At 50.9% G+C, this 27684-nt stretch overlaps 1 protein-coding gene across 8 annotated transcripts in view; it reads right to left on the reverse strand.

Annotated features, from left to right (window-relative positions):
- The window catches only part of SYT6 (synaptotagmin 6), a 59995-nt gene that overhangs the window by 25131 nt on the left and 7180 nt on the right, over positions 1–27684 (reverse strand). For 5 of the 8 annotated variants that reach the window (XR_011494909.1, XR_011494910.1, XM_070487064.1 and 2 more), the window contains exons 2-3: positions 23193–23541; positions 21189–21747 (exon numbers count right to left, since the gene is read on the reverse strand). Coding sequence is in view for 5 of the 8 variants with exons in the window: in XM_070487064.1 (XP_070343165.1) it covers positions 21189–21747; positions 23193–23541 (908 nt within the window). In the remaining 3 variants the exon portion in view is untranslated. The remainder of the gene's footprint in view (positions 1–21188; positions 21748–23192; positions 23542–27684) is intronic. The other 3 variants (XR_011494911.1, XM_070487066.1, XM_070487068.1) reach the window with 1 other exon arrangement.

Below are 27684 nucleotides of genomic sequence, written 5' to 3' on the forward strand. Positions count from 1 at the left end.
TAAGGACCCATGTGGGCTTTGAGGGAAAAATTTCTTGGTGCTCTGGAAGTGAGAAGCACTAGAGAGGAACTCTCTGAGACTTAGAGCATTCATCTCTCTCTGCCTGCCCCAGCCTGCTTCCTCTTGAAAGGAGACAAATGGGTGGTGTCAGCCCGCATTACAGATTGCGAGGGGAACCAACTCCTGCTTACTTAACCCAGCTAGTGCTGGCACCCTGGCCTCAGCCTGTCATTCCTCACAAAAAGAACCTGTATGTCATCATCTCATGAAGTACTCAGTTGCTCCAGTGGACACTGCCTTGTGGGAGAGGTTGGAAGAGGAGGAGGCTGGGCCAGCGGTGGGCAGAATCCCTGGGACAGAAGCTCTCGTCCCTATGCAGCCACTCAGCAGAAGGAACCTGGGCTCTTTCCGTACAGATCTTCCCACCTGAGCTTCTCTGGGGTGCAGCCCCTAGGACTGGGAGGAGGAAACCCATATGGGAAGAAGCTGGGCCAGGCGAAGCATTTCCCTTTGTCTCCTGCAGAGTTGGAGTTATTTTCCTCACTTCTATTTTCTTGCTTCCTTAGGTCGTGAGGGAGGTGAAGGGATGATTTGCAGTCCCTGTGGGCTTCCTGGGAGTTTGCAGGTGTCATATGTCAGGATTCATTCCCTTGGTGTAGGATGTTTGTGGATCAGAGCAAGGTGACGGCAATCACATGTCACCAGGGAGCAAGAGACCACAAGTGATTGGTCCATCATCCAGTCCTAGCTCCCAAGCAGCACCACACTAAAACAAACAACAGAGGCCTCTTTTTAAAACATCTCACTCACACATTTTCCAGCGTTTCATCATCCTGGGACTCAGGAAGTTCTCCCTGATGTCTAACCCCAGGCTTTTCAGGGCACATATGCCCTTCCCTCCTAGTTCCCACCTACTGTTTCAGTCGTCAAAGACTTGAAGACTGTATCAGTTTTTAGTGTCTTCCCTTCTCCAAAGCTGAGAAAGTCAGTTTCCTTGGCCTTCTAAAATGTCCAGGCATTTTGGCCTCATCTAGGCCCATGATAGTCATCAAGAAAGAACTCTCAATTGGGGGTCTGGTGAGAAGCTAGGGTCTTGGATTTTCATCCCACCAGGGGAAAGAGATCATGAATCAGCCACAAGGGAATTAGTACAAACAGCCCCAGTAGGGATGCAGAGGGTTTGGGGCAGGACCCGGGGTTCAAATCCTTGCTCTATTGCTGTCCAGCTGTGTGACTATGAAAGTCATTGAACTTCTCTGAGCCTCTCTGACAATGAGCATCAGCCCCCTTGAGCTCGTTCCCCATTGGGCAGCTGCTCTAAGCCCCTGATTTGGAGGCATGTAAGGAAACCACAAGGAAGACTTTGCCAGCTGTGAGTAGAAAAATCAAGATTCATATGCAGCAAGCATACAATCTGTTTGTAAACCTCTTATTCTCCTGGCATGTTGGGGCAGGTGGTAGCCCTGTACCCACCGGGTGTGCTGTCCAGAGCCCATCTGGTGGGCTGAGTGATCAGGTGTGCCTGTAGACATCTGCGTTAGCTAGAGGAAAAGGAAAGGGCAGCTGCCTTGGGTATGCCCCTGTGTGTTGGGTGGGAATGAGGACTTTATCTTTTAGCCTGGGTTTCAGAGGCCAAGCTCCTGGCTTCAGGGCCCATGGCAAGCTGTGCTGTGGAATTAGGGAGGGCAACTTGTGAGTCTTCTCAGGCTTCAGCTCAGGTGTCCCCAGCAGCAGGATAAACTTAGGGGTAACATCGAACATCGAGCCAAGAGGCCAGGGTTCAAATCCCAGCTCTGCTGCTAACTAGTGAATGATCTAGGGCAAGCCACTGTGCCTCCCTGAGCTGCGGTTTCCTCAGCTGTAAAATGAAAGCCTTGTACCAGACGACCTGCCCTTCTGAGGGGTTACCCGTGAGGATGAATGATGTGTGCATTTAAACAGCTTGTGTGGTGTCCAGTGCAGAGCAGACTTTTCATACATTTCCTCAAATTTTCAGGTCCCTTCCTGCTTTGTCCTGCTGTGGAGCTGCATCTGGTGGCTGACTGGGGGTGGCTTCAGCCATCTCTAAGCTGCATTCTGACAATGCATCACCGGAAGAAGAAGCCAGTGGTGGCAGAGGAGGATAAGGAAGGAGGGAACATGGTTCCACAACCCCTAAAGACGCCTGAGGAAGTGCAGAGCTCTGTGCCGGGAGGCTGTTCTGAACCAGGCCCCAGGCCTCCCTTCCCCTTCTGCTCACCCAGGAGCACGATGATGAAACACCAAATTAGCTTCATTATTGTAACTCCTCCAAAAATTATAGGCCGCATGTTCTGCCAGAGCCAGCTAATGTCTCCTACTGGTGAGCAGGTGACACTAATGGTTATTTCCTCCCTTCCAGGCACCAAGTGCAGAATGGCAGAAACAAAGTGTGAGGCTCAGGCTGGCAGGCAGCGTTGGGGTAGGGAGGAGAGAGACCCATGGAGCCAAAGCTCCTGGCCGCCCCTGTACCAGAGCCACGGCCAGTGGGTGCCTGGGCTCCAGAGCAGGACTTCTTTCAGATCCTCCCCTCCTAAAGAGACTGCCTCATGGTGCTGAATGGGCCTGGAACAGCTCCCAGGAAGAGGCCAGCCTGCTATCAAGGAAAGGCCATTCCCCAGGGCCACACCCCTGGCCCAGCCTCAGCCCCTCTGCCTGGGCATCCACAGGGCTCCTGCTACCGCTGATGTTGCTGCTGCTGAGGAGGGGCCTGCTGCTCCCTGGATCTCCCCGTCTCTCAGGCTCCTTCCCCAAGTCGCTGCCCAGCTTTTCCTGTGCTCCCACGCAGCAGCAGTATTTTCTCTCTCACCTCTGCCTGCCTCCCTCCCCACATCTGCCTCTCCTCTCACACCAGACAGAGCCATCTCCTGTCTGTGTCAGCTGAGGTCACTCTTCCTCAATGGGGTAGGCCCCAAACTGGAGTGGAAACAGCCCATTCTCAGGTAGACCCAGGACCCTTCCTGCCAGGCTGGGCAATGGGAAATCAGATTCCAGGACCTGGGCTGGCTCCTGGAAACCTGTGTTCACTGCCGTCCACACACCCCAGAGCTCTGCCAAGCACCTAGAGACTCTGTTCTAGCCCACCCTCTTTTTAGAGACTAGGGTGGGAACGGGGTCTCTTAAAGAATTCCTAAACTGAGCACTTTCTGCAGTTAGTAGTTTCAGAGTAAAGACGTCTCTGTGATCCTCAGTGTAAGAGCCCAAGAGTCCTTAGATATTACAAAGATCCCTTCCCATATTGACAGATCAGAAAACCAAGGCTTTGAAAGGCTGTGTGGCCCAGTTAGCGGGGTTTTCCAATTCCCAAACCACTTTGGAATCCCTTTCTCTAACTTTCAAATTTCATTCCACATGTATAAACTGAATACCTACTAGATGAAGGCCAGGGTTACGGGCTACAGGGGACAAACAAATAAACAAGACCAACGGGTGGCAGTGGAAAGTCGAGAGCCCTGGATTCCAGGGACTGCCTGCTTCTACCATGGTGAGGATGATGACAAGAAAGAACCTTCAAGATACTGCTCATAGCTGGCATGAATAGAGCACTCGCCGTGTGCGGGGCCCTTGGCTGGGAGCTCTGTGTGTTTACGGAGTAGGCATTATGCCTACTCACATTTTACAGATGAGGAACGAGGCCCAGAGACATTCACAGATATTAACCAGGCCACTTTGCTAAAGGGGAGGGGGTGTGGCTCGAACACACACAGCCAGACCCAGGGGCCACCCTCTGACCACCATGCTGAACCAGCTTGGTCTTCTGAAAGGTTGTCATGGGGAACCATATTCGTTATACTCAGTACCCAGTGTCTTGGTTTCCCCTGAAGCTTCTGCAGCCCTGATTGTGTGTGACAGTGCTTTGCATATGTTACCCGTTTTTATAAATCTTTTTAAAAGAATCTCATTTGTCACAACAAATTTATGAACTAGATCTTATGAGTACCCTTCTTTGTAGATGAAGAAACTGAGGCTCAGTGGTGTTAATAAGGTTTCAGAATTCAAAGACCACGCTCTGAACTGGGTGTTCCTTATTCGCTCCTGTCCTAGGACCAGGAATACCTTTGTTTTTCCTAAGCATCTGGTTTGTGTTTACTTCAGGGACACAGAATAATTGTGTGACCGTTTCTCCTCCTGTGTAGCAGCCAGAATGCGTAAAATCGACTGTGTGCCGCTCCAGGCAGTGTGTGGACGGCAGGGCACGCACCTTGTGCTGTGGCCTCTCTGGACTCCACTTGACTTTCTTTCATTTATGCTTTTGCTATATTTATATGATGTTTTAAGCTTATTTTTAATCATGTTATGGGTCTTGTGAGCTAGCTAAATCCTGTTTGGAGCAACACAAAGTGACAGACAAAAATAAATCAAAGTTTTTATTACATGCTGTGCAAGCTTCAGACAATTCACTTGGTCTGTTTTAGCTTAAATTTTCTCTATCTGTAGAATTAGGATAAGGCCTCTACAAATACTTGCTGAGGATTAAATGAGACAATGTGTGCAAAAAGGCTCTGTAAACTCAAAATGCTATATACAAGGCCAGGTGGACTTGTTATTAATAACAAGATGGGGGTCCCTGCCCCTGGGGTACCTGTACCCTGAGTGGTCTGGACCCAGGGATTGGTGAGCAGGGCCTGGCTGGCTGGGACTCAGTCCCACATATTGGGAAGACAACCAGAGCTGCTGGTGGGTTTCTCAGAGTCACTCAGTGCTGCCCCAGCGCGGGAACAGAGCCGTGCCAGACCTCACACTTCCCATACCTGGAGGCAGGACCTAGATTGAAGCTGTTCCTGTCGCTCTGCCACTGGCGAGCTGACTGGCTGAGGAGGGGCAGGTGATATCCCCAGGGCCACCCCAGACCCAAGGGGAAGGTCAACAGTTCATTGTGAGGTTGTAGGGCTCCCCAAAGAGTCTTCCAGGATGTCTCAACCTCATTGCCTGGGAAGAGGAGACCAGCAGCCCCTCCCACTCCTTATATCTCAGAGAACTCAGGGATTCACAGACAATAGATAAGCTGTGGCCATGGTGTATGGCGAGAAAGCAGGCCTGGGGCCCCCCAGATCCATAAGCCTGTCTTCACTACCCCACCTCTAAGCCTTGGCCTTGCACACCTAACAGCTGCCTTCCTCGTGTTCTCCACACCACATCCTCCCTTTCTTTCCACCATTCTTCCAGAATCACTTAATCCCGAAAGTTCCAGCCCTAACCTAGCCAGTGCATCCCTCTTTCTCTGTCTCCAGCACATCCCTGGCCCTCTCTGCATTCATGTGATTTTTCTAAGCAATAGGAAGACTTCATCAAAATGTTAATGGTGGTTATCTCGGAATAATGGGTTTATGGTGAATTGTATTTTTTTTGTGTGGCTTTCTATATTTTCCAAAATATTTAGAACAAGAATATAACGCTTTGCCTTGAGGCAAAGAAGGGTAAAATATATTAGAGTCATATAGCTTTTAAAGAAAATGATCTCAATTTTGATTCTCTGTTCTATCACTTTAAAACTGACTCTGGGGAATTTCCTCAGTTTGCCTCATCTATAAAATTGAAATACTGATTTCTTACTGCGTTGAGAGGGTTAAATTAGATAATGTGCTTGGAAAGTGGTATTACTGTTGTTAGAATCAGGAGCAATAAACTGTGGCAAGAACCTCTGAAGGCCCTTTCTCACTGACAGTTTATTACATCCTCACTGCAACCTTGTGAGATAAGGGTTATTTTCCACGTTTTACTAAGGAGGAAACAGAGAGTGTTTGTCTGAGGTGTGATTTGTCTGAGGCCACACAGTAGAGGAAGGATTCAAGGCCTGGTCTCCTGCTCCAACTCCTGCTTACCTGTGATTCTTGAGGGCTGGCACCGTGTTGGCCTAATGCCTTGCAGAGGCCTCATGGATGCCGCCTGACAGACCAGAGCTGACCATGTGGTCTGGAACAGTTTGCCCCCTTATCAGTGCCTCAGCTTTGTGTGTGGGTCTGGCCCAGGGAGGCCCAGGCTGGCTCCAGCTGGCCAGACTCGAGGTGGCAGGGAACTCTGGTGGGATTCTCCCTTCCTATCTGATAGAGGAGGAAACAATCACTCAGCCAGGGTTCTCTGGTAAACATGGCCCAGATAGGGTTGGGGGATAGTTTTCCTTAGAGAACACTCACTGCCTAAAGAGAGCTGGGTGTCTGCCCAGTCTTGGATAGGATTTACTAATACAAAAAAAAAAAAAGCCCTGTCAGCAGGAATTGGAATTATAAGGGCACTCGCTGCCTGCCTTTTTCTCTGACCCTGGCCTCTTTTTCTCCCTAACTGTGCCAAGAAAGTCCAGAAGCAAGAAGGAAGTTTGGTCCTCATGTTTCCCCCCTTAAAAGCCACCTCAGGGCCCCAACCCCCGCCTTCAAAATGCCTGTGTAGGGTCTCCCACCCAGGACAGCTTGTCTGCTCCAGAATTCTCCTGAGTTACACTTCCGTCTCCCCACCGCCCTCAGGCCCTCGAGACTTAGCTGTTCTGTGTGTCTTGTTTTCTGCCTTCTTGCTTCCAGCGGACTCTGTTCATCGACACACCGAGCTTGGGGGATGGTGGGGAGGGCTCCTCAGTACCACTCTGGCAGGGCCCTCGGGAGTGACTCAGCTGGAGATGGTTTCTGACAACATGGAGGAGGCATTTTAAATGAGCAGGTGCCTCAAGTCACCAAGCCAGCCTGTCCCCAACTTCTCAAGACGAGAAATGTTTATCATGTTTTCATGACACACCACCAGAGCTGTTTTTCTTTCTGGGAGTTGGACTGTCCCCAGCACATGGTCCAATGTGTCACTACAGAGATGTGTCACGCCGCCCCTGGGGAAGGAGCCCCACACCAGCACTGTTCTGGGGGTGTGGGAACAACCCCTCCCGCCCCTCCCCTCAAAGACGCGGCCCCCTTATTCCAAGACGCTGCCTTCCTGGGGGCAGCAAAGCAGCTCTGGGGAGGGCTCGCTAGGTGGGGAGGGGGCTGAGGCAGTGGCTCCGTCCTGTCCCCCCTGAGTTTCTCCTTTGTTTCTTCTGAGTTTTCTCTTTGGTTCTAGCTGCCCCATCGTGTTCTGCACCTGAACTCTCTTTAAAGCTCCAACCCAAGTGTAGACACAAATCTGGTCTCATGGCTCCCACAGCATCCCTGAAATAGCCTGGCAATGTGAACAAGATCCTTGTGAAGAGATAGCTTGGTATCTCTAAATACCAAGGTAAACAAAAGGAAGTCATCACAGACAATGCCATGGCCCACAGGTGGAATGCCTTCAGAGTCCTCAGTCACTGGGCTCCACCCTGCAGGGCTGGGACAACTTCACAGGCCCCTCCCAGCATTTTTTCCCTGGCAGCTTTCTGCCCATTTCTAGGAGTGGCATCCTCTCTTTTCTCCACATCCATCTGTGGTCTCCTAACAGCCTGCATCCTTCCTGGCTGAGACCCCATCCAATCCTTCTACCAGTCTGGGACTCCCTCTTAGGCCTCATTTTGGTGAGAAGGGCTGTTTCATTCTCAGCCCACTGGCAGAACTGGGAGGGCTGAGATGGAAAGTGGCTTCCCCTTTCCTATCTCCGGTGGCAACTCCACCTATCCCCCCTAAGGAGAGGGTTCTCTCCACACACACAGGGCCAGCCCAACACGCCCCTTTATGGGCTCACAGAAGGCCAATGGCCATAGTAGTTCTTAATTAACAAGAGAAAAGGAACGCTATTTAAAACCACAGTTGCCTTCTACAGAGGGTGGAGCCTGGGAAAGGCAGTATACCACTCCCAGGGTCCCACTGCTCCCAGAGAAGATGGCCCTGTTATTCAATTGAACTTTTTGGGTTCTGAATGTTCAAAGATGTAGCTGGAACTAAGCCTGGGTACAGCGGCTGGAGAGAACTAAATTGCCCAGGGCAATTTAAAGAGGGGCATTGTTTGTTTATTTGCTTGTGTTTTGAGGCCTGGAGCCTTGGGGAAGGTAGAGAGGAGCCAGTAGGATGACAGGAGCCAGCACCCTATGGGAGGCAAGACAGGAGAACCTTTCCGGGCAGGTGCCCACCAGCAGTCTACTGTGCCATGTGAGGCTGTTCACTGGGCGGTGAGGGGATAAATACCCAATTCCTATGACAACAAACCTCCAGTTGAAGCACTGCTACTCACTGTGTGCTGCTTGGGGTGAGGTGGAGCTGGGCTTGTGTCCCATGACTGGATCAATGAAGGAAGAGCCACCAGAGGTGGAGAGGAGGACATTTCAGAAGAGGCAGAAAATTAGAGCCCGAAGCTATCAGGGGAACATCTGCTTTTCCCATCCCAGGAGGAGGCAGGATCTTGGGGAAAGCTGCTCTTAGCCAGCTCTGGGAGGCAGCAGAGAGGAGAGTTAGGCGCACAGACAGCAGAGCCAACTCGCCTGGGTTTGACTCCTGGCTCTGCCTCTCATTGGCTTTGTGACCTTGAGCAGGTTGCCTGAGTTTCTTCTTCTGGAAACTGGGGATAATAACAGTACCCACCCTGCAGGGTGGTGGTAAGGATTAAATGTAAGCTATAGCACTCAGAGCCTGGCACGAGGAGGCAGGGAAGCCCAGCCGACACTCTGGGTACACCTGCAGATGGATTCCGCACATAGACAGTAATCTGAGTCCTGTTCTGTCATCCATTCCCCATCTCACCTCAACTCCCTCCCACCCCATATACACGCAGAAACATGATTTCTGATCATAGTATAAAATAGCTCCTGGGGAAACCAGTCTCATAGTCAAGGATGTTGGTACCCTCCCTGGATTCCAAGCTGTGCCAAGTCCAGATCAGCAGGGTAGAACTCAAAAATGACAGACATGGAAGTCTTCTGATGTAGTCATTGGTGTTTCTCAGGCCATCAAGAGAGCAATGCCAGCCTGCGCTGGCCAGAGAGGAGTGAACGTTTAAACACCTTGCGCCACCCCTCCCATCCCAGGGGCTGTCTCCCTACTCTAATTCCCTCATCCCAAGGCCAAGTGGACTCCATGGAAAACCCTCCATCCCAAGTTTCGTGGCAGCCCTAGAGAGACCCTCAAGGTCTCAGAGACTTTGTCTAGGAAGGAAGGTATTAAGTATTCACGGAGAATGGGTAGGTGTCAATTCAGACAGGAGAGAAAAATGTGGCTACAGGGGACGACTGATGAGGATGAATGAGGGCCAGATGTTGCACAGGGTTGGCGGGGGAGTGGGGTGGGAGGAGGCTGACTGCTGGAGAGGGAACACTTCTCTACATTGTTGCCAACACTGAAACACGATAAAAATATGCTAGCAATTGGACAAGGTTGACCTAAACTCTACAGCTCGCCTTGTCTCCTCCCTCCTCCAAGGCATAAACATTGATGCGCAGTGGGAGGCTTTAAGGTTGGGGGTGAGTTGGTTTAGGGTCCAAGGCACTTTGATAAACGGTCTCTCTTTCCTCTTTGGCTTTCTTGCTGATGTTGCTTATAGGTTTGCCTATTTCTAGTCTCAGGAGAGACTGTAAGTCTCTTGCATGGAAGAGACCAACTGTTGACAGAGAGAACGCCATCTTTGCTCTGCTCCCTCTGACACTGCATGCACGGGCTCCTGGTCTTTCCTTGGCCCTCCTTCCTGCAGGATAGAGAGCTCACAGGCACAGAATGATGACAGTGAGTGGGCAATGGCCTAGGAAGGGAAGGGGGAATAGTGAATTAAAAAAAAAAACAGGGTAAGAGAATTCCCTATAAAAACCTAAAGACAAGGAAGGCAGTGGGCAGAGCATAGGACTGAGTTTCATGAGCCCTGGGTTCTGGGTCTAGATTTGTCTGGACTCACTGAGCCACCCCAGACAAGTTGTATGACTTCTCTGGTCTTAACTTGCTCACCCGTGGCAGGAGGACATTGGGCCAGATCATCTCCAGGGCCCTTTCCTGCTCTGACCTTCCCCAGGTCCATGAGCATATGCAGTCATGACACAATAGTCCACAGGAAATTAGAACACCCTCAGGGGCCGCCCCAATTCTCCCAAGTTGGTTGCTATTCTGGTCATAGTCCCATGCTGTGACCCCAGTCTCTTTGGATTATGGCTGATCTAGGGGACCCACTGCAGTCCCTTCCTCCTGAATGAATCCTGGAGTTCGAGCATCCTTGACAGTGTCTAGAGGGGATGTTTGGCTGTTGTTTTCCTTGTGACCAAATAATCTCTCTGCAGGAGAAAATGTCACTGTGGGTTATCAGGTGATAGAAGCAACAAGACAAGCACATACGCTCTGCGCAGCAAGGTGGGGGGAAGTGCATAAAGGCACCAGTGTTAGAGGAATAGATTTTTGTTGATGCATGAGCTTTTTGCTTAATGATTTCCCATTCATTCTCATGTAAGGGAAAGATTAGATATTTATACCATTGAGATGCACAGCTTACCAATGAGGTGCACGTGGGGCCGGGGCAGGGCAGGGTTGGCTGGCCCAGCCAGCTCGGAGTTGTAGCAGCTGCAAGTGGAGAAGGGAGGCCGAGCAGGGCTGTAGTCTGGTTGCCAGTGGGAGCTGGGTTCTGCAGGAAGCTGGCCAGAGTGGGCAGTGGGGCTGTCTGGATGCTAGGAATTTATCAAGGGTGAGATTAGAACTGTCTCCACTGTTCTAAGCCTCTGGCAGCCTCTTAAGGCCATTTCCTCTGAGTCTGCAGGGAAGGACCTATTGTGAAAGGCTGAGTTTAGAAACAACTTAAACAAGAATACCCAAGGCCAGTCAAACGGCTATTGAGCAGCTCTGCTTACAGGCAGGTCAGAGCCCTGTCTGGACCAATTTTCTTTGTTTTCCAGCACCACATGGGAAACCTTTAACTCGTGTACCCAAGAACTGCTACTGGTCCCAGTCGACCTCAGTGAGAGGGCGGGGAAGTGCCAGTGCACATCCATCACCCTGCTGGAGGGAGGACACGTAGACCAGGAGCTCTCAGCTTGGTGCAGGGCCTGGTGGCTCTCTGGAAGTGTGAGCCCTGTCTCCTGAAAGGACATGCCACCTGTGGGATGGAGCGCAGAGCCCACACCCCGCCTCTCCCCCTTTCTTGATGGCTATTCAGCACTCCTTTTCTATAGGACCTTTGGCCTCCTGGACAGTTCCAGAAAAGCCGTCCTATTGGCTTCAGAACCTGGGACCCGACAGGGTGAGCCACATTCTCAGGCCCTGAGCTTCGAGCATGGAGGGACTCCTTGGTATACCCCCTCCCAGTTTCCTCCCAGTCCTTATAGGATATAGGCTCTGAGGGTAGAGCTGCTGTTCTTGTTACCTGGAGCAGGAAAAGCTGCTCCTGGCTTTGATGTTCCCATCTGACCAAGACATCCTTCCAGAGAGGCTACTGGGCCCCTCCTCTCCTCCCTCTTCAGGAAAGAGAGCAAAAGAAAGATCCCACCCAGCTGCCCTCTGCATTGGCAGGGGCTGGAGGAATAAACTGGGTGGGGGCTTGGTCTGGATATTTCCCCCCATTGGCCTGAGGGCACGGGTGCAGGGGGAGAGCTCAGCAATCCAGCGGATAATGAGGATAATGAGGCCAGGCCCGAGGGGGTGCAGGGGTAAATGAACATTAGCGAAGACAAGCAGGCAGTGAGGCAGCTCCCGCTGAGCAGCAAGTAAACAAGGGAGCCTTGCAGCCCCGCAGCAGCTCAGGCGGCTTCGGGGTCAGGCAGGGTCAGGCAGCCGCTGAGGGCACAGCCAGGGCTCACTGAGGCAGCTCGCAGAGCAGGCAGGGCTGGCCGGTTTCATACATTATTCACAGCAGCCCTGGCTGAGGGCTTGGGGAGCAGTCTTCTTGACTTTGGGCAGCAGCCCAGGCCCAGCCTTGCTCCCTTCACACCTCCTGGGGCTTCCATGTGACCCTGATCTGCCTGCAGGCCTCTTTTGGAAAGCTCTCCCTCTCTGCTTCTATGCTGGCTTGATCCTACCTGCTAAAGTTCAGACACCAGGGAATTTAAGGCAGAATTCTAGAGACACTGAGCCTTGCTGCAGATTCCTGACGGAATGTGTTGTCTTGGTCTGAGTTGCTCTGTGTGGCTGGGGCTGCTCACCCACTCCCCCATCCCCACCTACTCTTTCTCCCAAGGGATGGCCCATCCATGGAACCCGCCTGCCGGCACACTGCAAAACCAGCCTTCCTAGGCCTTGAAATGACTACCCACTCAAGAAAGGTTCCCTAAAATGATACAGTCTGTATCCCAATCTTCCACAAATGATCTCTTTCCCAGTCGGGCTCCACCAAAACAGCTCTTGTTAAGGCCAATGCTGAACAAAATGGTCAAGTCTCAGTCTGCATCGTACGTGACCAATCACAGCATCTGATACAGTTGATCTTTCCCTCTCTCGTCCTGGAAGCACTGTCTTTGTTTCCACTGCACTTTCCTGGTTTTCCGCCTGTTTCACTGGCTGCTGGTTGTCAGTCTCCTTTGCTGCTTTTTCCACATAGTCCCCACGTCTAAGCGTTAGAGTGTCCCAAGGCTCAGGCTTGGGTCCTTCCTCTTGTCTTCTCTAAACTTAGGATCTGAACTAGTCTCATGGCTTTTTTTTTTCCTGCTTTTTCTCCCCAAATTCCCCCAGTACATAGTTGTATATCTTAGTTGTGGGTCCTTCTGGTTGTGGCATGTGGGACACCGCCTCACATTGCCTGACGAGCGGTGCCATGTCCACGCTCAGGATCTGAACCAGTGAAACCCTGGGCTGCCAAAGAGGAGCGCACAAACTTAACCACTCAGCCACGGGGCCAGCCCCTCTCACGGCTTTTAGTACTATTTATACGTTGACATCTCCTAAATGTATTTCTTTAGCCAAGGCCTCTCTCCTGGACTCTAGACTCTACATCCAAGTTCCTACCCAGCATCTCCACTTGGATGTCCCAGAGGCATCTCCAGTATACCAGGTCTGAATCCGAGTTCCTGATCTTCCTCCCCAGATGGGTTCTTCCTCCAGGATTCCCCAACTCAGTGAATGGCAATTCCCTCCTGAGTTCTCAGGCTGAAAACCTTGATTCTTCTCTTTCTCTATACCCTAGACCCTATACCCAATCTGTCAGCAAATACTACTAGGTCTACTTTCAAAATATTTCCAGAGTCAAGCCACATCTTACATCTCCATCACCATCCTTGTCCAAGGCACTGTTGTCTCTTTTTATGGCAATAGCCTCCCAACTGATTCGCCTGCCTTTGCCCTGATTGTATGGTCTATTCCCAACCTGTCAGCTACAGCAATCCTTTAAACTTTTGACGGTAGAACCCATTAACCTTTCCTGCCCCTTTACCTCTCTCACTTCATCTCTTACTGTCTCCCTCCCAGCTCCATTTCTGCTTCAGACACACTGGCCCCCTTACTGTTCTTTGAATAAGCCAGGCATCCTCCCACTTCAGGAAGTCTGCATTTACCTTTCTCTCTGCCTGAGCCTTTCTTCTTCCAGATATCTGCCTAGCTCTCTCCCTCTCATCTGTTGGGTCTATCAAATCACTCCCTCTGGGGGACATCTCCCCTGACCACCCTGTTTTATCCTGCAATCCTCTCTTCAAGCCATCCTCCCTAGCCCAAAACTCCCCACCACGCTCCCCTTCTTTAGTTTCTCCATACCACTAACCACTCTCAGACACACTATTTATCTCACTTATTCATTCGTCTCCCCCTACTAGAGTGGAAGCCCCACAAGAGCAGGACTTCCTTTAGTCCTGCATCCCCAGTGCCAGGACTGTGCTTGGTACCTCACAGATGCTCAGACAGATCACTGCTGAATGCACAGTTCCCGAACTCTCCCTCCTTTAACTTCCTCGGCTCTCTTCTCTCTTGGCTCTCCTCCTGCTTGGTATGCTTGGCTGGCCCCTTGACCTCCTTCTTCTTGACTGTGGGTGTTTCCCAAAGCTCAGTTTTTATTCCCAAATTCTCCTTCCATCAGCAGCATCCCCCATCCCACTCACTCACTCTCCCAGCTTCTATTATCACCTCTGTCTGCCCCTTTTTCCTTTTAATGTAACTTAAATAATTACATTCCTTTGATTACGTTTTACTGGCTCTGAAACCTCCATTCAACTCTAAGCTCCTTGAAAGCAAGGACTATGTTCGTCCCTTCAATATCCAGTTGTTCTTGAACCCAAATAAGTTCTTTGAGGAGTAATCGAAGACATTGCGTGGGTGAAGATTCATCCTGCTTCCCCCTTCTCCTGCCCGCCTCCCAGTCAGGATAGAACAACTGGGAGCCTGAGATCCAAGGGGGGCACTTAGGAGGCGTTGCATCAAGCTGTTGGTCAACGAGCCTTTTGAAGGCTTCATCCCGGGTTGATTTAATGAGTCACAGTGGAGCAATTTAGTCAGTTCTTTGGCTCTACTTGAAAAGGCCTTTTGAAGCTCATTTGCCTTGAGTATGTAGGTGTGAGAAGAGGAGGCAACTTAACTTTTTTCTGGCAAGGAAGGCAATTTTGCATTTTGGGAGGCCAGCCTTCCCTCAACACGCTGGGCTGGTGAGGACCTGCGTGTCCCCCAGGACAGCAGAGCTGCCTCCCTGCCTTCCTGCCTCACCCCCTCCCACCCCCCATAAGACTGTGAGGCTTTGAGGACAGGCCTGGAGTTGAATCATTGTATTCCCAAGGCGAGCCTGGTGCCTGGCACATAGTAATTACACCTCAAGTAGCTATTGCACAGAGAAAAGAAACCCAATCTTACGTGAGAGAAGTTCTTTCTAGATCTTTCCCCCAATCCAAAGAAAATAGAGAAACACTCTCCCCTACCTCCGCCCCTCGCCCCTCGCCCCCCTCTAAGCACTCTCTACCTTCACTACCATCAAAACCTGGCCTAAAACTTTCCTTTCCTAGAAACTTTCTCAGATCAATCTCATCTGACTCTGACTCCTTTTCTCCATCGCTCCTCAGCACTTCTGCACATGGCTTGTTGTAAGCATCCTGAACCAGTCTGCCCCCAGTGTATGCCCTGTGTGAGGGGGTCAGGGGGTTTGGGGGACACCGAACATACTCTCCAGTTCCCACTAGCCTGGCACTCTGAGCGGGAGGGCTCGCTCTTTGCCATCCTTTCCACAGCCCAGCTCAAGGTTCTGTATCCAACAAGCGCTCAGTGGCACAACTGACCAGACGTAGTTGCACTCAATGAATGTTTGTTGAATGAAAAAGGACTGAATGTCAAACTCAATGCCCACAGGAAGAATACTGGGGAAATGGTAAAGGAATCTAAGTGTCAGCACAAAAGCTGACCCTTGAAATGAGAGGAATAAGAGAAGCTAACCCGGCCACAAAGGAAAAACAAAACCAAACCAAACACTCTTCTGGATCCCCTGGTGAGCTGCACGCTTTCAGGGTCCGTCTTCTGTCCCAAGGAGCAATGTGATCACACTCCCTCTAGCCGTGCAAGGACCATGGGCTCTGTTGAAGACCTGGATTTGAATCTTGGCTCTCAACCACCTTCTCTGTGGGTGACACTGGGTGAGTCACTTAACCTGGAATCTTCATTTCTTTATTTACATATAGGGGACGATAATCAGGCTTGTGGTGCTGGCATGTGATCAAGTTAGCTGTGCTCTTGGTTCCTGGTAGGAGTTCAAGTAATAACCCACATATCCCAGTAAGTGGGGGATCTGAAGGGAGCTAGACAGGCGAGGAGGGAGCTGAGACCCGGTGTGGGACTGTGCCTTGGGGGAAAAGAAGGAAGACAGCTAGTTGTGGGAACTTCCCCGTGGCAGGAACCCCCTAGAGGGCATTTCTCAGGGGCTTGAAGAGAGAACTGATTCAGAGTGACCTTTGAGGGAGGAAGGTATATCTGGAAATTCTGCCTGTCAAGCTGGGGTTTTGGCCTCTCCTGTGCAGACCACACTCCCTGGAACTGGGTGGCTCTGCTCTGTAACGAAGAGAGCCAAGCACTCCTCTATAGGAAAAGCCGAGAATCCCAGAACCGCAGAACTTTGAAGCTGGTTTAATACTGAGGAAACCACAGCCCAGAGAAGGCAATCACTTTTCCAGGTCACACAGAGGACACATGGCATAGCTATGACAAGAAATAAAATAGGAATAATAATAACCAACAACCTGTCAGAATGGATGGTCAGGACCAAAGTAGGGGGTCAGGCCCGGGAGTGGTACAAATAGCGACCCGCTGGCTGAGCTAGAAGGAAAGACACACGGGAATGGGGCTCAGGAGGCTGCTCTGTGGCAGTGCTGTCCTAGGCATCTGGAGTATTTTATTTAATTTACTACACGTAACGCCAGCCACTATGAGCTATATACTGTTGTTATCCCTATTTTGCTGAGGTGGAAACTGAGGCATGATTTACATAACGTCCTCAAGGTCTCAAAGCTAGAAAGTGCGGAAGCTGGGGTGTAACACAGGTGTGTTTGGCACCAAAGCCTGAGCTTTTTCTGTACAGCTCTGCTCATCCCCAGGCTGGAGACCCTTCCACCTCACAGGCCTCTCTCCCTCCCTGCAGACTCTGAGGCTGGGCTCCCTGGACCTACACCGAGCACCCCTTCACCCCCAAACACACGCATGCATGCATGCTCTCGCACGCTCACTCTGACCTGGCGGGGACCTGGTAAGGCAGGGCGATGGCTGAGTCCATTAACACCACCAAGCACAACACATATTTATGGCCCCAATTACAGCCTTCACCTCCCGCCGCCATGAAGGTACGGGAAGAGCGACAGGAAAAGTTGTGTGCGCTGGGGTCTAAGGCCTCTGCAGCAATAACTAGAAGATTACAGAGATGTTGGCAAACCCTGGTGACGGCGGCTCTATGATAATGATAAATCTACAGCTTTATGCAGAAATAATGAGGCTGAGGGCAGCCAAGGGGGAAGGGAGGAGCAGGGTGATCCCTGCCAATCGAAGTCCTGGGTAGAGAGAAAATGGCGAGCTGCTGGGAACGCCCAGGAGACCAACAGGGACCCTCGTCAAGCCAGGCAGGGGTGGGGCAGCAGGAGCACCAGGGGCAGCCCTGCCCAGGGCTGGAGTGGATTTGATCAACTGCCTCCATTCCTTCCCACGCCTGACCTTCTTGATTCGGTGAACAGCAGAAGCCTCCGACCGACGCCTTCGCACGGCCGGCTATGGCCGGCTTGCCTGCTCCGCGCCCTCCAGGCCAGGGGGGAGTATATAGCTCCCTCTCCACCTAGGCTTCCCTCCAGAACAGCCTGGGGGTGGCGAGGTGAGTGTCCCTTGCAGCTTAAGATTTGCAATTAACAAAGAGCTAGACGCCCCCCACCACCATCCTGTACACCTCCCCTTCACTAGCCTTGAAGCTCCATGTTCAGTGGTTGTGAGAAAAAAACACACATGACCCAGGCTTTGCTAGTGTAAACCAACTTGAGTGCTGGGGCAGGGCCAAAACAAGGGACACCCCTGGTTCCACCTGCAAGGCTGAATCTGATTCCTCGATACAAGCGCGGGAACCACAAGGGGAGCAGCCTCCTGTGGCCCCATTCTCATGGTGTCTCTCCTTCTACCCAGCCTGTATGCCACCGACCCTCTACTTCAGTCCAGACTACCTGATCTGACTGGTTAATTTCTTTGCCACTCCAGACACAAACCACCTATCTGAACCATACCTCTGAAGTACCTCTGAAGCACAGGCTGGGTCTCTCTCCACCAAGCCTGGCTCTATCTACTTTCAAAGGACTACTTGACCTTCTCCTCCAGGAAGCCTTCCTAGGTTAACTGCACCCAACTTCCATGACTTCTTTAACAGTCATTTCCTTGTGCACCAACGTACAGTTTTAATGAAATTAACTAAGCCATTGGTCATTCACCAAGAATGTACTGAGTTCTTACGTTTGCACAATGCGATATGCTTAGCCCTGAAGGAAAATACAAGAGAAAGTCAAACATGGACCACAAGCCGTTTCTGAACTATTGGGAGAACTTTACAAGACAGAATATGATTCGGGATGTAACTAAGGGACACAGAGAACAAATCAGGAGGAGTGATTGCTGTGAGAGTGGAAGGACTTCGGGGAAGCTTTGAAAGGCGGAATGATTTGGACCAGGCCAAGAGGTGGGGGAAAGGCCGCCTGACCCAGGGAAGCTTGAGAGCCAAGGCAAGAGGCAGGAATGTGGGGCATGTTCAGGGACCCGCCTGCCGGGCAGAGGAGCGAGCTTGAGGCCAAAATGCAGCTTTAGGAAGGGAATCCTGCCTGCTGGAGAGATGGGGGCCAGCTAGCTGTGTTCCTCTGTACCGCCCCTGCCACGCTGGCTGCAGGATTTCATATACGCCAAGTGCTCACTCATTCCCGGTGACCATGACTTGGGCCTCTCTTGCCCCAAATAATTACAATTTTAGAGTCAGCACCAAAAAACAGGTGAAAGCACCAGCCTTATTTCCCTTTCCCTTCCTTTGCCTGATTCTTGGAGTGCCAGGATGAGGAGCCTGCTCCTGAGACCCAGCCCACTGGAGAGGCTGCGGATGGGAGGGCCCCAGGGGCCTCCCCTGGGGAGAACATGCAGCTCAGACAGACTGCAAACAAGACAGGACGTGTGAGCACGATCGCCGCTCTTCAGCTTCAGACATTCCTGGGCCCGGACTCCCTCGGCTCCTGGCTAGAATGCTCCCGCTTCCTCTTTGCCTATCAATCCTACCAGTCCTTCCCTGCCTCGCTTAATTCCTCCACATCCAGGAAAACTTCTCTGGCTGTCCTAACTCTCAGGTCTTGCAACCTCATACAGGATACAGGATTTGCTACTTAGCATTGCTGGCTACTGCACAGACACTTCTTGTCTCTGTAATTAGATTATGAATTTCTGTGGGTTGAAGAGCCGGTCTTCCGTCCCAACCCCCCACACCTCCCAGTGCCTGGCACAGTGCTCTGCTTAGGAGGAGATGGAGGAGGACTACAATGTACTGACTGAGGATGATGAGGATTGCGGCAATGTGCGCAGCACCTTCTGGATGATCCGCCTTTTTCTGCAGCTGGGCTGGGCAAGGGTGGGGTGGGATGAGGGCAGGGACAGCTAGAGTTCTAAGATCTAGGAAGTCAGCATCCAGGTGAGGGGTGTGCCTGGGCAGCGACTGCCTACTCCAGGACTGGGGCTTCCACAATGCCCAGGGCTAAAGTCACAGGAGAGGGAGGGGAGGACCCTGGTGAGGAGAAGGGAGTCTCCTCAGAGGGCTGAGTTGAGCTCTGCTTCCTGTAGCCCCTGGCCCTCATCTCTCCCTCTCTCTGAGCCCCTGGGCCTCAACCTCAGTGTTGGGAGGACCAAGCTGCTTTTCTTTACCTGTGCAGTCACTGTAATGAAGCTGCTGCCTTACGAGACCACAGAGGAAGAGCTGCACCAGATGTAAACTTCAGAGTGATTTATAGAACAGAGCTCCTGGGCTTGGGGCTGGCACACAGCTGCTGTTCCAGCCCGCCCCGTCTGCCCGCCCCGTCTGCCGGCCCTGCTGCTTGTGCTGCTCTTGGGGATGACATTTCAGGAAAGCAAAGCTGGGGGAGGCACTGGGACAGTGGAGTGGACTGATCAAAGTCAGAAACAGTGATGAGAATGGGGTGTCCCAGAGACCCTCCCTGGGGCAGAAATGGAGCCCAGCGAGCCTCCTCTCTTTGAGCAAATCAAGTTTCTTACCCTTTTCCCACCAGAGTGGGGCTGATTTTCCCAGCCTCTCTCCCCACAAAGTCAACACAGAGATATTGAGTCTTGACTGTCCAAAGGGAGGGTCTGCAGACTAAGTGGGGTCACCCCTGCCCCAGAGAAATGGTGCAAGCATTTCCAGGGAGACACACAACCAGTGAGCACGCAAGACACCCGATGCAAGGCTGTTGGTGTGTGGTGGAAACGGCCCTGCTGGGCTCTCAGCTGCCCGCGTCGGCTTACAGCGAGGCACACCACCTATAGCTGCGGGACGCAGGTACGCAGCTTCCTCAACACCCACCCACTAGACTGGAGAATAGCGTCTACACTGGACTGAAGGGCTCTGGATAGGCCCTCTCAATTCTCTGTGCCAAACCTGTCCTCCCCCTTAAAAGCCAATCTGAGCCTCAGCTCCTTGAACCTTCCCTGGTTAATTGCAGCTGATTCTGAAAAGCCAGCCACCTCTTTTCCCAGATCTCCTTTCAGGCCTGCCTCCCCCATCTCCCAGACTGGCCTGGGCAGGCAATGCGTAAGAGAAGAGGCTCTGCTCTGTGGTTCTCACTAGTGTTGGTCATTAAGTACTTCTACTTCTCCTTCTGGGTATGTGCTAGGATTGCTTTGTCCTGTCCCCTTGATATTAGGAGTTTCCATGTGTCTTGCTTTGGCTAATGAAATGTGAGTGGAAGTGACATGTGTCACTTCTGTGTGGAAGCTTTAAGAAACAGTGCATGGGGGCTGGCCCAGTGGCGCAGTGGTTAAGTGTGCACGTTTCGCTTCTCGGTGGCCCAGCGTTCACTGGTTTGGATCCCAGGTGCGGACATGGCACTGCTTGGCACTGCTTGGCACACCATGCTGTGGCAGGCATCCCACATGTAAAGTAGAGGAAGATGAGCACGGATGTTAGCTCAGAGACAGTCTTCCTCAGCAAAAAGAGGAGGATTGGCAGCAGATGTTAGCTCAGGGCTAATCTTCCTCAAAAAATAAAAAAGAAGAAACAGTGCATGATTTGCCACATCCCCTTCCTCCTGAGGGGGTAACTGTGAGAGCCCATGTTGAAATGGAGCCTCTGTTGGCTTGGATCCCTGGATAACAAGGTAGAGGAGAACCCTAGCCAGGCTGCAAAGCACGTGTAACATGAACAAGAACTAAACCTTGGCTGCTTTAAGCTACCAAATCCTAGCATTGCCTATTGCTGCATCATAACCTGGTTCATCCTGATTAATACAGTCTGTTCTTGATGGTCTTTTCCAGGCTTCTAGTACACATCAACGTCCTTGACAGATGCTGCTGTGTGATTCAGTCTAGGGACCTGCCCATCCTTACCCATGATCAAAGAGATGTATAAGACTTAGGTGGTAGACCTAAGGCCTAGCAGATAGAGAGAACCACCTCAGAACATGTGATCAGAAGCAACAAGCAAAAATTCCCTTCCCTTCCCGCCCACGTGGGGGCTCTGCTGCCCCCACCTCAACCTGGGGCAGAGTGCAAGGACTTCCCCAGGGTGGGCTGGGCCATTGTTTCTAGTTTCCAGAGTCCCTCTTCACATCCTGAAGGGCAAAGGCCCACTTATCTCTAGGGGTCAGGGTGATGGGGACACATCCCACTCAACCCAGAACTAGAAATCCTCAAGAAGCCCAGGTGCAGGGCTGTACTCACACTTGTGGCGTACTGGATATCCTTCCAGATGGAGGTTTCCCGGGACAAGTCAGAGGCCTCAAAGAGGTTGTCCAGGATGACCTCTCCAATCATGTCATGGCGGGAGAAACGGTCAAAGTCAAAAACACTGAGATGCAGCTTGCGGTCAGCCAGCTCCTCATAGGGCACAGGGAAGTGGAAATTCTCGTCAAATGTTGGGTTCAGGGTCTTGCGGTGCACCCGCGTCTGCAGCTTGCATTTGCGGTCAGGCAGGAGGTAGATCTTGACGTACGGGTCAGAGCTGCCACAAAAGTCCTTGGCAGGGAGGTCAAAGGCCTTCAGGATGCGCACGATCAGGGTCTCACTCTCGTAGTCATAGCGCAGGCTGAAGTTGATCTTCCCACAGCTCTTGGCTGCCTCGGATTTGGCCTCATCCCCATCCACCGACTTCTGCTTATAGAGCTCCGGCTTGATGCGGCCGATGCTGGTGGGCTGCTCTGCCGCCGGGGGCAGCTCATTACCATAGTCCACGCTGGAGACGTGCATCTGCCTTGGCAGGTGGCGCTTGAAGGACGTGTGCCTGGAAGAGGGCAGGAGGGGGCCAGAGAGTGTGGTCAGGGCTCAGGGAGGGGATGCAAGCAGACACAACCCCGCCACCCTGGTTCATCCTACCCCTACCCCTTTCTCCTCCCACTTGTCCACCACCTGTCCCTCTGCACGCAGTTTGTGCACAGGTTGTTGTGCGCATTACACGTCTTAACAAAGGTAAAGTCATTGGAATGGGGCCTGGTGTATAGCTCAAAGCATGGTAGCCATTGCCATCATCATCTTCTTCCGTGCTTTTCTGTTATCTGCTTTCTAGGTTTCTTTCCCAGTAGACGTGATTCTGGTTCCCCTACTAAACCACGAGCTCCTTTGGGAGAGGGGCCATCCATTCCTACCCTTGATGTAGCATTCCCTTCATCATCGCCACCACCATAGTCAACATTTATTGGGCTTTGGAGCCAGATTGCAGAGGTTAATTTTGGCTCTGCCACTTTCTAGCTATGTGACTTTGGGCAAATTATTTAACCTCTCTTTGCCCTAAAATGAAAACAATAAAAGTAGCAACTGCATAGGATTGCTGAGGGTGAAGTGAATTGATGCATATAAAGTGCTTAGAACAGGGCCAGGTGTGTAAGAAGCGTATCATTAGCTCTCATCATCACACGGATTCTTTCGTTGCAATCTTATGAGCATCATTAGCCCTGTTTTACACTTCGGGAAAGTGAAGCTAAGGAAAGGTGAGCAACTTGCCTGTGGCCATACAATAAACTCCGTACATACCCCAGCACTTTCATTCCTGGCCTCCAATCTGAAGACCAGGCCTCTTTCCCTTCAGCCGGTCCCCTGGGAGCCTGGGGAGACATTGCAGGGACCCAAGAATCCACAGGCTCCCTAAGGTTTGGATAAGACAATGCCTCATACCTGCATGCACCACTTCTTTCGAAAGTGTTTCCGAATTTAGAGCAGGTTTTTGTCATTAAGTGGCAGTAGTTGTTTTTGTTGTCATTTTGTTTTTTCAGTTAAAGAATGCCGTGAATGCAATTCCTGTCATGCAGGTAGCTCTGCCAAGGTTACAAAGGAATTCTCATTCTCAAAATGTTAGGCATCTCTTGCCTTATCTCCCAGGCACCACAGACTCTACCCGCAAGGCTTTACTGACATATCCCTAGATACTCCATGAGATTTTATGCTTTGGGCCTTTGCATATTTTCTTCCCTCTGCCTGAAGTCTTTCCTTCCCTCCAAACACCCAACACACACATCTCAGGGCACACCACGTGCCTCATGTCTTTCCTGGTCTTTCCTGGTGCCCGTCTCCTAGCTGATCCCCCACCATGGAACATATCATCTGACATATTCTCCAAAGCACATGTGCTATTACTCCTGCTCTCTGATCCTCACAGGCTGGAATCTCACTAACGTATCAAATACAGGAACGTGGACGTGGCCAAGTTAGGGAAAGGAGGAGTCCACCCCTCACCTGGTGGATGATGCTGGCTCTGTGGTCTGTCGCTGCAGCCTCGTGTGACGCATGATGTGCTCCTTGACTGACATCTGCACCTCAGCAGGGATATCTGGGGACGTGTGGCTGATTTTCACAGCCGCCTCTAGGAAGCCCAGAGTGTTGGGGTCCTTCAGCTTGTCTGCCATGTTGCTTCTGGAGCTGGGGCTCTGGAGGGCCTCCAGGGGGAGGTTAGCAGAAGAGGGACTAGAGGCCTCCTTGTTTCTCCAGGGCATCCAGCACAGCTTCCAAAAGAGAAAGAAAAAAACTGCCACCAGGGCCACGCCACACACAATAACTACCACTGCGAGGAGGCTGACAGAGGTGCCTGCCCTCGGCGTGAGCCAGGCAGGGAGGGACAGAGACAGACAGAGGCGGGGAGAAGCGGGTAAGGGTGTTGGAAGAGGGGCCACACAGAAGGGACGAAGACGGAAGAAGAGAAAAGAATGGTCATGAGAACGCTGCCCAGGCAGAGGAGAGATGGTTTCAGGGGTGACGCTCCGTAGTCCACTTTGTGAAATATTGGCAGCCTCCCATTCACCTCAATCTGATTTCTCCAGCTTTACCCCCGCACCTCCTCTGCCAGCTTGGGGAGCACCTGGGCTGCCTCCCCTACTGCCTATTGGCATGTGCACGGGGAAGGGAAAGTAATTTAAATAGCAGCCTAAGCAAATGTGCAAATTTGTGAAGCATTCACATTTGGATGCTGTTTGAATTGCTATTAGAGCTGTTACTATGGCCAGACTTCTCGCAGAGTCATTTTTGTGTACAGCTCTCTTCCTCAACAGGCTGGGAGGCCTTGGGGAACAGAGGCCGGGCCAACTCATTGTCCTCCCTTACCCAACCCTGCCGCACCCAAAGCAGGAGCCCGATAAGTAGTTACTGAGTTGACTTGAAGTGAATGAGATGGAGCACATTCTCCCTGCAGACAGGGATTAGGTCTAATGCTTCTTCTGTCCTCCCAGAACTCTGCACATAGTAGGCTCAGTAAATACTGTGTTAAGTTGGAATCCAATCCACACAGTTTATCTCAAAGCTAAATACAATGGATTCCTATAGCTGTCTTTTTCCATTCCTGTGGCTATTTGACAGCTTTGCTGTAAAACTGGTATTTGTGAATGTGGTTGGTTCAGAGGTGGCCTCTCACTGTGCCACCCCAGCCCACTGTGCCCCTGTAGGATGCCCATTATCCCAGGAGAGCTGTAAGGAATGCCTCCCTTTGGGGGAGATTATTAAGCAGACCTCCCATCCCATCTTTAGGAAGAAAGCTTTGAGCCCAAGGCCTCTTCCTTTTCTGAGTAGTCAGAAGGCTCTGAATGAATGGTACTCTTGGCAGGGTTTGCACAAAGTTTCATTTGTGGACAAGCCAGCAGGGGAGTCTTATTTGGCTTACAAGATGATTGAAAAATTGAGGAATTCCATCATCATCATCATCACCACACTAGATTTCTGGTTCTCTGGAAAAGGCCCGTGGACTCGGTAACTGCACCTGTGCCCCTGCACAGTGGGAAGTGGCCACTCCCTTTGGAGGGGTGTGTCCTCACCAGCTCCACTCCCTGTTGCCTGCCTGCCCCTGCAGGACTGTGAGTTTCCAGCCTCTATATTATTCTGTCCCAGTGCCTTAAGAATCTTAGAATTTAAGGTGAGAAATGACCCTAACAAGCACCGAGGATAGGCTGTGATTTTGCAGATGGGAGCAGTAGTCCAGAGAAGAGACTTGCCTGGGATCACAGGTCGGTCAGAAGCAGAGCGTGGACCAGGGTCCAGATGTTCACTGCCAGTGGGGCTCTTCCCACTACCCCAGCCTGTTTGTCCCTGACTAAGCTGTAAGCTACTGTAACTCTGTGTTTTTTATATTTGTCTGACTCAGGGCCTAGCATAGAAACTGGCACATGAGAATGAAGGAGTGAATGAATGAATGGCACATAAAAGAGCTGTAATTATCCTTCAATCAACATTTACTGAGCACTTGCCATGTGCCAGGTTCTAAGCTAGGCTTAGAGTAGAGATGCCAGGTCCCTCCTGGGGGGATCCAGAGCACTCTCAGCCCCCAGGCCCCAGGGAACGCTGTCCCCTATCCAGAGGGATCTGAGGAGGAGGTGAGAACATCAGCCGCCCTCTCTCCGGAGCTAGCAGTGCCTTCTGACTCCCTGGCTGTAGGGTACTGGCCTTGATCGCTATCACCTCCATTAATAAGGAATAACAGCAGAGAATCCTCAAGTCCTTAGCCACCTACTCCAACCCCCAGCCCCACACAGAGACAGTGGAGTCTTTCCCAGCCAAAGCAGCTGGAGCTAGTCCTTCACCCAGAGTCCACCAGGGACCAGGAAGGCTGATTCTAAGTTAACTTCTAGCCTAAAGGTCTCCAGTGGGTGTGCATGCACCCCAGGGGCACAAGAGAAAAAATATCAGATTGTTTCAATACTAATTTATTATCTTAAAAATAAGAAATCAAAACGTTAATATACAGGTTGATAGTACTAGAAATGATAGCATTTTATTATTGGACTTAATCAAGTTATGGAACATTATCATGTCCAAGGTACAAAGTGCTTTTTATGTATTCACTCATTTAATACTCTCCAATGAAACAGGATGATTATTACCCTCATTTTGCAGATGAGGAAACTGAGGCACAGAGGGTTACATGGACTGCCCAGGGTCACACAGCTAGTAAGTGATGGGACCGGGATACAACCCTGGCAGTTCAGCTCTGCAATGCCCCCTCTGCAGACATGTGTATAATGTGGGAATAAATAAATGTATATTGGAGGTACGAAATCAAAATCATTTTTGCTGTTATGAGTTCACAATCTAAGCGGTTTGGTTTAGGCCTTATCCCCCTGGGTTTCACTGTGAGAGCCACCACAGATAGACGTATCCTTATTCTAAGTATCTGGCCATCTCCAGACCCTTCACATCTGTTCTCTGTTACAGCTGTTCTGGATGCATTCTCTGTAATATGAGTCACCTTAAAACAAAAGGTATTTCTAGGGCTTTGCTTTCCTTTGATCATACCTTTTACTTGCTCTGGTAATAATTAGAATTTTAACGAGAAAGGGGGAGCACTGGGGGGAATCCAGAGAGCATAGAGTGCATTTAAATGTTCAGCCTGACAAAAAACTGACTTCATAAATGAAAAGAGAGGTGGGGGAAGGGGGTGGGCCGAGGGAATCAATTTTTACTTGGTGTGGTAGCTATTTTGAATGCTTCTCCACGTGACCCCCGGCTGTTGCTCCCTGGGAGCTGTGATTAGGGAAGGAGAGGTATGGATTATCGAGAATCAGCACCCAGTGCTCAATACTGGTTATGTAAGACCAGGAGGCCCTTCCTCTGTCTGGAGAATCTTCTTCCGGGACATCTCCAGGCAGGCAACCCAGGGGGAATTGGGTCTCGGACGCCGACTGTGTTCCCACCCACAGAGGATCCGAGGCAGTGAACAAGCCTGGTAAGAGCAGATTAGGCCAGGGCAGGGGTGATTGTACAGGATTTAGCCCCTTTAAAATCACTATATGTGGCCTTGAACTCAGCCAGCCCGCAGAGTCTGGTTAAAAGTGCATTGAGGCTGGGAAGTTAGGCTCCTATATGGCCTCAAGGCTGTGCAAAGGCCCAGATAGCCTAAGATATGTGCCTTCCCACCCTGAGCCTGCTGGGACCAACCCACCAGGACATGTTGCCCTCTAGAAATCATAGGTACCCAAGTTGCATTCAAAGCCTTTTTCCACTCATGTCTTGTTTGAACCTTGTGAGGCAAATGGAATTTTGATGGGCAACTCTGCCATCTTTCGAGTCCTGATCCAGAGCTCTCCACATTTATACCATGCACTAGCTCCATGACGAGAAAGAGGTAACGCTTCAGTAAGGGAGAAAGCCCCTACCACAGCGCTGAGAAAGAGAAAGTACTTCCTCAGTATTTGCGTTCTGCCTCCCTCTCTTCTTCCTTCTTTACTTCCCCTTCAGCCTGGAGAGAAAGAAACGTTGCCCTGGAGTCAGACTGGGCTCATTCAATGTCCGTCTCCACTGGCTTTAAACTGTGTGACTTTGGTCAACTATTTAATCTCTCTCAGCCTCAGTTTCCTCATCCATAAAATGAGTATAATAACAGTATCTACCTCATAGGGTCATTGTGAGGTTTAAACAAGATCAAAAGTGTATCAAAAGTACTGAGGACGGTGCCTAGAAGGTAGTAAGCAATATAATAAATATTGGCTATTTTTATTAGAATTGCCCAGTCTGGTTCTGCACACTCCCTAGTTTTAAAATTTGTTTGGTTGGCAGAACACCTATAGGCCATGAATACTAACAGAGATAGCTTTAACTTTATCATTACAAACCAGGAGCAATCTTACTAGCAGAAATAATATTTCATTTATAGCTAGGTCTCTCCCTCAGGACATAATATGTACTATATTAAAGTTCTCACATCTCCAAGTTTTTCTGTCAATACTCATTTACTTGCTACTTGTCCATT

The sequence above is a fragment of the Equus asinus genome, chromosome 16, assembly GCF_041296235.1.
Source record: "Equus asinus isolate D_3611 breed Donkey chromosome 16, EquAss-T2T_v2, whole genome shotgun sequence".
NCBI classification, from domain to species: domain Eukaryota; kingdom Metazoa; phylum Chordata; class Mammalia; order Perissodactyla; family Equidae; genus Equus; species Equus asinus.